The 13,752-nt window shown below is 40.8% G+C and overlaps 1 protein-coding gene across 5 annotated transcripts in view; it reads right to left on the minus strand.

The window, feature by feature from the left end:
* The window catches only part of LOC101836211 (leukocyte surface antigen CD47), a 60,382-nt gene that overhangs the window by 18,712 nt on the left and 27,918 nt on the right, over nucleotides 1–13,752 (minus strand). For all 5 annotated transcript variants that reach the window (XM_013116876.3, XM_013116877.3, XM_013116875.3 and 2 more), the window contains 2 exons: nucleotides 10,554–10,643; nucleotides 758–865 (listed from right to left, as the gene is read on the minus strand). In XM_013116876.3, coding sequence (XP_012972330.1) covers nucleotides 758–865; nucleotides 10,554–10,643 — 198 coding nt within the window. The remainder of the gene's footprint in view (nucleotides 1–757; nucleotides 866–10,553; nucleotides 10,644–13,752) is intronic.

Raw genomic sequence — 13,752 nt, forward strand, 5'->3', positions numbered from 1 at the left:
TCTCATAGTGTCTCCTGATTTCACCCCCCCCCAGCCCTGGATGAAAACACAGCTGCCAAATCTGTGTCCTAAAGATCTGCTTATAAGGCAGTCTCCCCAAGAGACGGCAGTGGGGTTCTGTGGTCTGCCATGGTGGGTCCCAGCTTTGCCTCCTATCACTATTGCCTATTCATACTTCAGTCTCTCAGTGGCACTGACTACTTTAGAAAGACATGGCTCCCATGTTCATGCCCATTTCCACATCTTAGCCAGTGAAGCCTGCCTCCACAGTGGATTTACTGGGGGGCCCTGGTTATAGCCCTACCTTTCTGTTCCTAGAAACTATTGGTGCCACCTCATGTGGCCCAATGGGAATTGAATATTGATTGGGAAAACATATGCTACTAAGCCAAAGACGGGGAAGCAAGATCTTACCTGAATTGAGTGAGTGCCTGAATACCTACTTCCTGTCAGTGGAGAGAGGAGAAGGGAGAGAGACCTCACACAGGGCAGGAGCAGGCAGTGACAGGGCTGCTTTACTAGCTGAGGAATTCTAAGGACCGCCTGTAAACAGTAGAAGCTAGAAGAGGCATGGCCAGGGTTCTTCCCCAGAGGGGACTACAGCCCTTGAGAGACTCCGGGTCCTCCAGAGAATGTTGCTTGAGACCACATCATTTGTCACAATCTGTCACAACAGCCCTATAAACCAATATACAGCCTCTTGGGATGCCTCTCACATCAGCCCTGCAGTCCTGATCCTAGTACCCAAGTATCTTACCTGGGATGAGAAGAATGGCTCCAACAACGACGATGACAGTGAGCACTAGCCCGGCAACCAGCAGCAGAATGATTCTCTTATTCGTTCGAGTGGATTTATATTTAAGTGCTTAAAAGAAAAACAAAGAATTATGTAACCTAGTCACATGTGACGCCATTTTTGTAACACGTAATGTGAGAGAGAAACTGACAACTCCCCATATGTGAGTAACCTCAGAAGCATAATTCCTTATCAACAAGTTACCCATAACCTGTGTATTTTTATAAGTCATGCATTATGTAAACGAGGATGCTGAGGGTGAAGGTGACGTTTTATTCCCTGTACTTGATACAATAAAACTACATATAATAGGCTTTCTAAATTGAAGCATCATTAAACCTTTTTCATTTTCTCTCCTAGCAGTGGATCTGTGCATAGTGTATAGCAGAATCCCTGTACCCCATATACTAGATGGCAGTAAGAGTTCCCCCACTTTTCTATTACCAAAGTGTTTTCAGACCTTTTCAATGTCCCCAGAGGAGTAAAATCACCCCTAATTCGTAACACAGCAGAGGACACACAATGCTGATAAGATATAACTACTTAAAGACCAGCACTGAGAAAACAAATATCCATTTTTAAAACTTAGTAAGACACTTAGAAGTTTGAGCAGTTGAATATGAAAATGGAAATAGAATAAACATTAAACAAATCACATCCTTGAAAAATCCCTAGGGGGGAAATGCCTAAAATTCTCAACTAAGACATTGAAATAAAAACACTGCTAAGGTTCAAGAGGTAGAAATCACTGGTCATGATGCAGGTTTATCCTAGGTGCCGCTACCCTCCCTGAGATCGCAGGTAGTAATAGGCATAACAACATTTTCTTTTAATATCTTTTGGGCTTTTTGTTTGGTTAATGTTGAAATTATTTTTTCACCAAAAAAAAAAAAAAAAGGAAAGAAGGAAGGAAAGGAGAAGGAAGGAAGGAAGGAAGGAAGACCACTAAAGGTCACCTGAGATCAGACAAGAGAAGAGAGCTACAAGATGTGAGACTGGCATGCTGCTGGTGCCACCTACACACTGATGTACTGCTTGTGGGTACCCCAAGGGGTGTGCTGGTTTGGATGAGAAATGCCCCTCTTAGGCTCGTACATTTGAACACTTGGTGGTGCTGTTTCAGGGAGGTAATGACACTTTTAGAGCATGGAGACTTGTTGGGGGAAACAGGTCATTAAAAGCAGGTTTTAGGAGATTATAGACTCTCCCTATTTCCAGTTCTCGTTCTCTCTCTCTCTCTCTCTCTCTCTCTCTCTCTCTCTCTCTCTCTCTCTCTGTCTCTGCTTTGTGTTTGTGTTTGAGGCTGAAGATATGATCTCTCTGCTTCATGGCTGTCATGTATTTCTGCCATTATGAACTTTCCCTTCAGAACCATAAGCCAAGATAAATATCTCTCCTTTAAATTGCTTGGTCATGATATTTTATCACAGCAACAAAACAGTAACTAATACAGTGGGGAATTATTTTAAATGTTGTATTTGCTTTTAATTTAATTTTCTACTGAAATGATGTACATATTAAACATAACAAAATTGGAAAAGTACTTAGTGACCATAATAAAAATCTATCATGAAGACACCTAAGGACTTTTATTGCTCTACAGTTCTAGTTTCTTTCCCTTTGTTGTGATAAAACACTCTTTCCAAAAATGACTTAGGAGAGGGAAAGGTTTATTTAAGCTTACTGGTTACCAAGTATCATTGAGGGACAGGAGGGCAGGGACTCAAGCAGGAACTTGAAGCAGAAACCACCAAGGACACTGCTTGTTGGCTCATGCTTAGCCAGATTTCTCAGACAGCCAAGAACCAAGGAACAGTGGGCTGGGTCCTCCTATATGAATTATCAATCAAGACAATTCACCACAGGCCAATATGACCTGGGCAATCCTTCAATTGTCCCTTCTCAGCTCTAGGCTGTGTGTCAAACTGACAGTTAAAGCCAACTAGGACAGCTTCCTACCCACTTTTTTTTTTTATTACAATCTCAGTTCTAATCACTTCAGGAGGAGATGTGATAGCCCACGAAGCAATACTAGTCCACAAAGCTGAGTAACTGACACTCTTATTAGCCAGAGTGCATCTTGTGGCAAGATCTCTGAGCTCTGGTGTCGCTGGTTACCTTTACCCAGCCGTGGAGCTCACATGATGACTGCTCAGTCCCACCTCTGCCTCCACAGAAGGAGAAGTTTTCACAGCTTCCCTACTTTCAGATCTCAAATCCTAGCCAGAAAGAAACTGAGTGTTTGGGTTGCAAAAGACAAAGACCTATTGCAGAAAGGCAGAAACACATGCTTCTCTCGGCATATGTTTCATTTTTCATTTAATCCCATATATATTGCTATCTAAACAGAGCATGAAAACTCCACAAAGTTGCAGCATAAAAGGTATTTCAAAAGTACCACACAATCAGTCAAGCATTCATTAGAGGCTCTTCTAGGTTTAACACCAAAAAAGGAGCCATTAAAAGTAAGCGTAAGAGTTTAAACAACACATAAACTCCAGCCCTTTCATGCTTAGCAGGCAGAGCTGCCGAAAGGAAAATAATGCCAACAACAGCAACAAAAATATAACACCACAAAATATTACATCAAAAGGTCTTTTAAGTAATTTAAGTGGTAGTAGTCTTAGTTCTTGGTGATTGGTTCATCTACTATTTCCAGGCTACCTATTTTTTCTTAAACAGTTATTGTAGCAAATATATTACTAGATCTTAAATAATCCCGGCCAATGCGAGAACATCTGTGCTTTCTTGAGCAAACGCTCAGAGGAAATCTCTTCTGGTTCATATTCTTTGCTCACAATGGCTGTATTCAGACAGGCCCCACAGCAGGGCAAGAAGGTACCTGGTTGACCCAGTTATCAGTGTTCTCAGCAACAATGAGATTCCACAGAACCCAACAATTCAAGGATTTTTACTGGTGATTTCTTCTGGTTGCGAGCAATTTCCAAAACACTTGGGATAAGAACAATTTTAGGGTATTCTTTTTCTTTTCTTTTTGTTTTCCTTTCGAGATATAGTCTCTCTATGTAGCCCTGGATGTCCTGGAACTCTTTATATAGACCAAGATGGCCTCACATTCATTAAGATCCACCTCTCTCTGCATCCCAAGCCCTAAGATTAAAGGTGGACACCACTACATCCAGGTTAATTTAATAGATTTTTAACTGAAGGCTTTTATCAAACTTCTAAGTATAATTTGTCACTTAGCAAAATAATCCATGTGATTTTAATAATGAGCCTGCTTTTTAAGATTTCCCCTCAGCTAAAACTACTGAAACCAATACTTAAAATACTTAAGAAATACTAGCACTTCACACTTTTTTGTTTTGTTTTTGGAGACAGAGTCTTGCCATATAATCCTGGATGCCCTGGAACTCACTTTGCAGACAGGCTGGGATTAAAGTGTCTGCTACTACACCCTGCCCAGAATTTATATTTTTAACGAAAAGTTTCTAACTTTACTGTCACCAGGTACAGGAAAACCAAGTACCAGGAGAAACCCTAGTGTGATTTTGTTTATTTTGTGATATAGTATCAAAATGTAGCTCATGGTGGTCTTGAATTTGCATCACTCCTGACTCTGCTTCTCAAATGCTGATACCCCACGAGTACACCATTTTGCCTGGCACAATGTGACAGTATTAAACATAACATTAGGTATTCTTCTAATTCAAATATATATTGTATTAGTTTACATAATATGTAATGTAAAACAATTAACTCTATCAGGCTACATTTCTTACTAGGTAAGCTCATATGTGTACTCTGTAATATACCCTTTTATTAGTTCATATCAAGGAACAAATAGTAGATTGCTTTATTCAACAAGATTGAGTGAATTCAACCCAACCAACCCATGGAAGGCAGAGGTCTAGTCTTAGCTTCTTGTGCACTAAACCTTGCAGTGAACAAAGAATCTGTATGCTCTTCCAGAGGACCTGAATGAGGGGCTAATGTTATGAACAGACACATTTTTCCTGGTCTCTGCCACTGACATGGAGCACATACTAAGATTGCACCTGACTTGTGGCTGATAAAACATAGTATAATGACCAATTCAATTTAGGCTTAAAAATAAACTCTATCATGCTAAACTTTTATGATACTCTAAAAATGAGCTACAGAACACCCACAAAGGCCCACACAGACTGTACACTACCTAGAAAAACCCAAATGCTTGCTCAAAAGACATAACATTCAGACAGTCCCTAGCTGCATGACTACGGTGAAGAGACAGGAGGCAGACTACTGAGATAGAATTTATCTATTAAGAGCAAATGATAAAGGGAGGGAAAAAACACCAATTTAATTGTTATAGTGTTTTTTATGATAACTCTGGCAAAAGTAATTTAGAAACCTTTGATGTCCATTGGGCTGTAAACCAATATTATTTATGCTATAACTTGATAAAGTACATATGATTTTTTTTACTTTAAAATTTCATTTTGTAAACACACACACATAGATGAAGGCCTTGTGGAAATGGTGCTAGAGAAAAATGAACTGCCATGTATAAAGTGTTTACTTGCCATAAGTGAGTAAGATAACCGTAATAGATTCCACAACCTAGCCAACTTCTCTGATGAAATACGTTTATCAAGATGAATACTACTAAAGATCATACTCCCTGTCAGTAGGACCTAAAGGAAAGCTTTTTTAATGGAAAATATTTGAACACAACACAGGGGAATGTCTAGCAAACATCTACTGATGTCAAATTACTCTGGTTCAATGGAAGGTTCCAGAATTTCAGAGTATATTCAAGATTAGTGATGTCTGGATTTTGAAAGCATAAAGGAACTGGTGAGTAAATTCCTGTAAGAGTACAATGCTGTGCTACAGCTTGGCCCAGTTCCTCTTAGTAAAGTCAGTGAATAATTATATGACTTAGGCATCCTATGAGCACTCTAGGGAAGGGATCAAGTTCAACATCACTGAATAAAATTAAATTCAGTATTTATGATTACGGCCCACCAACCAGGTCACAGACTGATTTCTTTCTAATAATATTTATCAGAATGATATTTTGTTTTCTTTCTTGGGTAGAACTCTCCACTTCAATTTAGTGTTTGTCCTCATTTCTTCAGAAATATCTTTTCCTATTCACTGAGAAAAATCCCTGTCCCATCATTTTTTTTTACATGTGCTTCCAAGGCCTTGTTCCTGCATAAGCTAGGCTCCAAAGACTTCATGAGACCTCAAGACTCTTGTGATGGACAACTGTTTTCTTTGAGTTTCCCAACAATGATCTTCACAGAAACACTTGCTCAAATACCACCAAGTGATAACCAAAATATCCACTGGGCAATATTAAGTAGGTTCAAGAAAGAAAAGGAAATGAAGAATGTCTAGAATATACATAAATAAATCCCAGAAGCCCTGAGCCTCATGCTATGTCTTTAATCCAAAAAGCACAATATAGTATAAATAGCAGAAGTGTCATCACGTCACAACTATTGCAGACTGTTGGTGACAGTCACTGACTGCTTGCTTACTCTTCAGTTTGTGCACAGACAGTCAAGTGTGTAGTTATGTCACCTCATCTCCCAGTGATAAACCTACAGGACACTCTATAATACATTATCAAAAAAGGAAACTGGGCAAGAGCAGCGAAAGAGCCAGGAAATGACAAGTGGGCGCTGGCTGTGAAACTCAGAGCATAGCAGAGTACCAGAAGAGCCACTGTGGGGATGGAGACACCATCACAATGGAGGTAGCTCAAGAGACAGCCCAGCAGCTCAGGGATGGTGAACTCACTGACAGGAATGAGAAAGTAAGGACCATGTGACAATGAAAATGTCCCCGAGGATGTGACTCTGGTAAAGAAACAACCAAAATATCAAATAAAAATACACCTCAGAAGTCGGAGATGTTTCATCAAAAGAATGAAGATGAAATGGTGCAAGCTGTGAACTAAGGAGTCTGACATTTTACCAGGTGATGTTTGCTCTATTCCCAAAGTTATAGAGCAAAACCAAAATCTGCATTCAAGCCTTAATACTGACACCTTAAATACTGAATTTTAAATAGTCTTACTCTCCACCCAGTATTATTAACTAGGAAAGTTTTTATATCATATTTTTGCATAATTCTTGCTATGTAGCCTGGAACTTGCTCTGTAGTACCGGATCACAGGACTGCACCACCAACCCAGCTTGTTTTGACAACATATTTTGAAGGCCACTGTATGACAGTAATTTTCCTGTCTATTATCAAGACTGTTTTGCGGAGCTCAGCTTCCACGGTCAGGTTCATGGCCATGCAGCTGAGTGCAAAGCAAAGGATCACCTGTGTAGGACAAGGGGTAAAGGAAAGGAAGACAAAGAACAGACATGCCTGTGACAAAGAACCTTGGACAATAGCCAACTCTTTAAGCTGGGCCTTAAGCCTCAAAGAACTACAATACTATGTGTAACACTTGAAAGCACCTATCAGTCAGCTAAATGTAGGAAAGAAATTATGCTACCGCCGTGTACATGGGGAACCCCGAAAATCAGGCAGGAGCCTGTAAACAGCAGGAATGACTTGTGTTGATATAAGATAAGGGATCTATCTTAGGGCTTCTACTGCTGTGACCAAAAGCAACTTGTGAAGGAAAGAAAGGGTTTATGCCAGCTTAGAACTCTCAGGTCACACCCATGGCCAACAGAAGGTCATAGTTGTCCTGAGCTGTGGTTCAAGACAGTTTTCTGTAAATGAACTGTCTTTAAAGGCTTAGGTTTCTTCTCGAAGCACAACAGGTTCTCATGCAGAGCCAGAGAGACCACTGAGAGAAATGTCCTGCGATTAAGTACAGACCAGGGTGAAAAGGTAAAAAGAACAGAAAATAAGAAAGGAAAACTCTTGGGTCTGTGTTACCATTAATGTATGGCCTCACAGGTGGGATAGCAGGTCAGAACCAGGGAGTCTTTCGCATAAAGTGTGGAAGTGACTGAGTGAGTGAGTAAAACCAAGTACAAGATAGGCAGCTGCACCATCTTGACTGCACTGACAGACATGTGGTGGCCTCAAAGCCAACATGCTTGGACACTCACTTCCACACCTTGAACTTTAGCTCAATGTCCAGCAGTCACCACACATCCTGTTAGTAGGTACTTGTGGAAAATAATCCATACGTGAGCCCAACATTCTACTCTACTACTAACAGTTTCATAGGCTCAAAGTGGTACACTAGATACACATCCATTCTTCCTGCAGACAAATTGAAGACAGGCAGACAAACTAGGAGTTAATAGTACTGTCCACATCCAGGATTACCAGGAAACTGCTGGGTGACTGTGAACAAACTGCCTGTCTCTTATCTTCAAAATAGAAACAACAAGAGTCACGGCACGAGTCACGGCACTGGCAGAGTTCCTGTAGGAAATAAATGGTGGAGAGCACTTGGCACAGTGAGTGGTCTCTCCTCAGAGCAAAAGCCCTGCAAAATATTCAGCTACTATTATAACAACTCAACTTTAAGTGTGAGGCCTGTCTGGGTGAGTCAAATACAGAGGTTCGTCTTCTACATGCCCACTATTACTCTCCCTCAGGCTCCTCCCTTGTTTAAGATAAACCAAAATAGAATATTTTCCTTAAATATTTTTTTAGGTTCATACATAAACTTTTTTTTTTTTTTTGGTTTTTCGAGACAAGGTTTCTCTGTGGCTTTGGAGGCTGTCCTGGAACTTGCTCTGTAGACCAGGCTGGCCTCGAACTCACAGAGATCCGCCTGCCTTTGCCTCCCGAGTGCTGGGATTAAAGGCGTGCGCCACCAACGCCCGGCTCATACATAAACTCTTTAAAATGCAACTGGTATAATACAAACATTAAGAAGAATGTCCAAAATCACTAATATAACACTGACAATCTTTTTTTTTCTTTCCACACATCTAATTAATAAAGGTTTTTAGAAGGATAACATTGTCAGGACCCTGAGATGAACAGTGGATATTCTCATCAGTGGTAGCAGGAATTGAAATGGTGGGTCTGGAACACGTGTTGGTAGAGTTTATCTGCAGGTGTAAAATACCACTGATGCCCAAAAGCTCATACACTTTCATCAGAGTTCACAGTACCCATTAAGATGAAAGTTCAATAAAACATGACACAGCTGAACACGGGAGCACAAGCAGCCATGGCAACACTCTGAAGACAACTGGGACACAAGGATGTACAAATACATAAGCTGTATGAGCACATTTACAGTTTCCTTTTATAGGAGATAAACAGCAAAAAAAGAGAAAAAGACAGCAAGGGAAGCTGGAAGGTTACTAGAATCAAGAAACAAACAACAAATAAAACCCGAAACAACCCTTATTCCTAGATATAGAGCCAACAGATGACTTATTTTCTTGGTAACTTCTTATATAATGTATTCCAAAGTCAGAAAAAAACCCATTAGTCTTATTCTGTATAAACAGAATATTATATTCTGATTATAAACAGACTCATTTCTGATCCATTCCACCGAAAATGGTGTTGCTGATGATAATGTCATAACCAGGAACTTCTGTCAACTTAAATTCAACAGCACTGCTATGAAATCACTGTCTGATCCTTAAAAGACTATTTCCTGCCTGGATCACATGACTCAGCCCTGAAAGCCTGGCTCTGCCAATGTGGCTGCAAGTTTTCCTTAACAGTGATTATGGGGCAGGGCCTGAGGCCATATCAGCTCCTTCCTTAAAATAAGAGGCTTTCTGGAATTCTGAGATAACTTCCAACAGCACCTCACTCTCTTGGAGGTAAGGGCTACAGTGTCAGCTGTTATCCCCCTCTTTTCCCATAGAGACAAAACCCAGGGATAGTTCTGAAGTCACTAAGCATTTCCAAAGCCCCGTGCATTAGGCAAAGCTCTTCAAATAAACCGCCCATCACATTTCTTCTGTTTTTCTGTCTCACTGGGGACACACAGAGCATCACCCTTCCTAGGGAAGAACTTGAGGAACTATCCAGCGGCGTCCTCTGCAGTGACTCCCCAGTGTTCACCTCTCTAAAAGCTGGGGAGCAAATTTAGTGCACACACCATTTCCTCCTTATCCTGGTCTTCAGTGGCTGTGCCAAGGGGCTCAGAGGGGGAGTAGAGCTTACATTTTACAAGTCTGACAGTTTAGTCTGTCACCTCAGAACTTCAAAATTAGTCAAATTCTCTTACTACATTGGTATGGAAATACTGAGATCGGCATGTTCCTAGTGTAACAGTATGTAGATACTATTGAGTATAAGCCTGAACTAGAATGCACATTACAGATTACCCTGTGATGACAATTCTATACTACTGAAGCAAATGAGACACAGCATCAGGTCTGGCCTTCAGAGACTTGGTTACGTGGCTGTCAAACTGCTGAGCTGGACAACAGGCACAAACAGGCCTTTGTTCACAGACAAGCTTAAACTGGGGAAATGAGGCAGAGTGTCTCAGGGTCCCAGAGCAAAAGGTTCTGTCTCTATGACCATCTGTTTACCAAATAAAACAACATTTGTAAATAACCATGTCACAGGATTTAAGGTGTTATTACTAACATTTCTACTCATTCCTCCCACAGAGGTCTCAAAACACCACTCATAACTAAACACCTTATACTTAAATATGAACTGTAGCAAAATATGGGGGGCAGTATATACTTTAACTACATGCAAATTGGTTATTCTTAATTACCATTGTAACACATTTCCCAATACAGGCTAGTGAGATAGACTATCCCACTGGTAATGTCCTAGAAATAACCATTGTGTCACTAAAGAATAAATGAAAAAAATGCATTCGAATACTTACTTAAAATACCGAACTTCCCCCAGAAGAGGAGTATAGCCAAAATCGGGAAAATAACAATGAGGATCTTTTCATTTGGAGAAAACCATGACGCTGTGGAGAAAGGAAACAAAATCATAATTAGTGTTTACCACACTCACTGCTAATGATCTCAAATATATCATTATTCTAGTAGAAGATAGAAACAAAATTGTTTACACACACACACACACAGGCAAAACACACTTCATGTACAGTTTACTCAGCACCAATTCTTTAAGTAAATGTAGATATGTGTACCTGTGTGGAGTTGAGGTTAACATCTGATGTCTCTTCCTCAACAGCTTTCCACCTTGTTCTTTGAATAAGGGTATCTCTCAAACCTGGAGATCACTGATTAGACTAGGTTGTGACCACTGAGCTCCAGGGGCAGTGCCCCTGCTTTTTGTGTAGATTCTATGGATCTGAACTCAGATCCTCAAACTTGTACTGCAAGCACTGTCCCCCTTGATCTACTGCCCCAGTCCCATAGAACAAAGCATGCTATTTAGAAAGCTCCCAGATGTGGAGTTGCATGAGTCTTACCATACTCTCCTGTCCTATGCTCTGTGGAAGGGCAGGTGGCAGTGGAGAACAGGTTCTGGACCACTGCCAGGTGTCAAAGTCAACTCTGACTCAAAATCTGTGTGACTGTAGACAATGTCTGAACACCTCCCTTTCTCCAGTGCCCATGAATGACACAGACTCTATTCATTGGAGGATTTCTACTATTAATGAAAATCATATATGTAAAGGGCTTAAGGCACATGTTCGGTAACTGTGAACAGCAAGTACTGTGTATTTGTTTTTGGAATACCTGTGTGTGCACAGTGTCCTAACCACCATCAAGGAACAAGGGTTCCTTGACTGGGGGACCAGGTGAAGGAGCTCTTGGAACCACTAGGCCCTTCTGTTGACTGTGACTAGGAAAACACAGGTGTCCCTGGCTTTTTCTCAAATTGACTCTCAGAGAGAAGACTTAACTCGTAAGCCACAGACAGCAAAGGGACCATTTTTATGTAAACATGAGGGACTTCAGGTTATTAAGGAAGCTGTTTACATGCATACTAAGACTCCAAATAAGATTTGTTCAGAACTCCTAAAACGTTATGTTTGACTTCCATTGATAATGCCATAGACTGGAATTTTATGTATGAGATCTGTTTTTCTCTGACAATAAAGCCAAGTACACATACTGAAAGAATTTTAAAGTTTGCCTGTACAGGGGTGTGTGCCAGCTCAAGGACCATTTTGCTCCTGCCTTCTGTCTCAAGCAAGTACTGACATTCCTCTGAGATTAACCCCATGTAGCCTTTCTGCCCGTGGTGTAAATGTGGAAGTTCATGGGCTTTCATCCATAATGCCAGCCATGTGTTTCTTATATTAAGCTTGCAAACTAAACACTGGTGAAATGCCTATATTAATCCCTATAACATAAAAAAATTATAAATTCTATCTTGGAAACATCAGTGATTCAGAATCTAATATTCTGTCCTATCCACAGTAGATTCAACATATTTGCTGTTGAAGATAACAAGTATTCCAAATTAGCAAATGAAAATTACTCAATTTCCTTGAAAATGCAATAAATTAATTATCTCTCTCTCTATGTGTATGTGTGCAGGTACAGAAGTTGGTTCTCTCCTTTTACCACGTGTCCTGGGTGAGTTCATGTAGTGAGATCTGGCAGTGAGTGTCTTTACCTGCTGAGCCATCTTGATACCCCATACTAAATTAAAATGTCTGTCAGTCCTGCAGGACGGAGTACAGGGCCACAGGGAACTTGACTTGTCAGAACGTCATGGCCTCAATGATGCATGAAAGAGAATCATGTCAGCAACAAGACCACCCTGGGTTCAGTTTTACTTGTCACATTTGAAGCTGAAACAGAGAACTGACCAAAAGGAAGGTGACAAGAGTGAGGATCCGACAGCATCGGCAATGGCTGAGTGAACTGGACTCCACCATAGACAAGAAGTTGGGAGAACAGCTACAGCCCTCCCAGCAAGGAGAATCACAGCACAGCAAGTCCCAGCTGGACTGAAGGAAGACCTGAACTGTGACCTCAGCAGACCCCTGGGAAGTTAGGGAGCAAGCTGGAATGTCACAAGCAAGCTGCCTGACACAAGAGAAATTGGGAATGAGTTGCTGTGACAGAGTCAATGACTACTCAAGGTCTAGAAGATTCTATGAAGGAATAAGGAGAAATGGAAGAGGACAGTTCAATGACAGAAAGAAAACGATACACAGCAAAAAATATAACGGTCTAAGAGTCTCAATCAGAACATATAAGAATCTCCCAGGGGTTGATGAAAACTTCACACACTCTGCCCTTATTACCATACTCAGATGTTAGCATGCTCCCTGGTGGCAGTATGAGAGGGGGTGTCAGGGAGATGTCTACCACTTTCTGTTTAAAATGACGGCCGTAGATTTCTGCTGGAGTCTAGCTCTTGTCACTGACACAAATGTGTTATCTTTCTCTAATCTGTTATGTGGAGAAAATGCTGAGTCACTGAACTGGACATTTAAAAACCAACTGAGCTGACTCTAATCAATCAGGCTATGCATGGTGTTACAATTCTATAATCTCAACACTCAAAAGGCCGAGGCAGGAGGATCATGAGTTCAAGGCCAGTCTGAACTATATAGCTAGTCCCTGTCAAAAGAATGCTAGGAGAAACTTCCAATGTTTTATATAAACCCATTAGATGTCCATTAAGCTACTGATTTACAGAAGTGTCAGGTGCCATTACCTCCTCCTCCCCAAGGGGAGTGAAAGACCAGGCACTTCTCTAAGATCCTTTTCAGCTCTGACTTTCTATGGCATTAAGGAAATTAATTAAGCATAAAATGATCTAAGAACAGTATCTCAGTATTGGGAAAGATACTCCAAGGACATTCACTTTTATTCCACCCAAGCTATGGCTGACAACTCTCCCCTTGTGCTCCCAAGCTCCCATTTCTCATCAGGAAGATGACACCCAGAAAAACGAACTTATTACTAAAAAGACAGAGATGAGACTAAGGAGGGAGTGGTCTGCAGGTAAATGTTTAACCCTTGCTACCAATCTGACTGTTATTGACACCCAGGATGCCACTTCTGCAAAATGGATCTGGGTAAAAGGGTTAAGGGACCATTCCTCTTCTTTAAATGCATTTGCAACACATATACACATATAGT

The sequence above is a fragment of the Mesocricetus auratus genome, unplaced genomic scaffold, assembly GCF_017639785.1.
Source record: "Mesocricetus auratus isolate SY011 unplaced genomic scaffold, BCM_Maur_2.0 Super-Scaffold_100008, whole genome shotgun sequence".
Classification (NCBI taxonomy): Eukaryota; Metazoa; Chordata; class Mammalia; order Rodentia; family Cricetidae; genus Mesocricetus; species Mesocricetus auratus.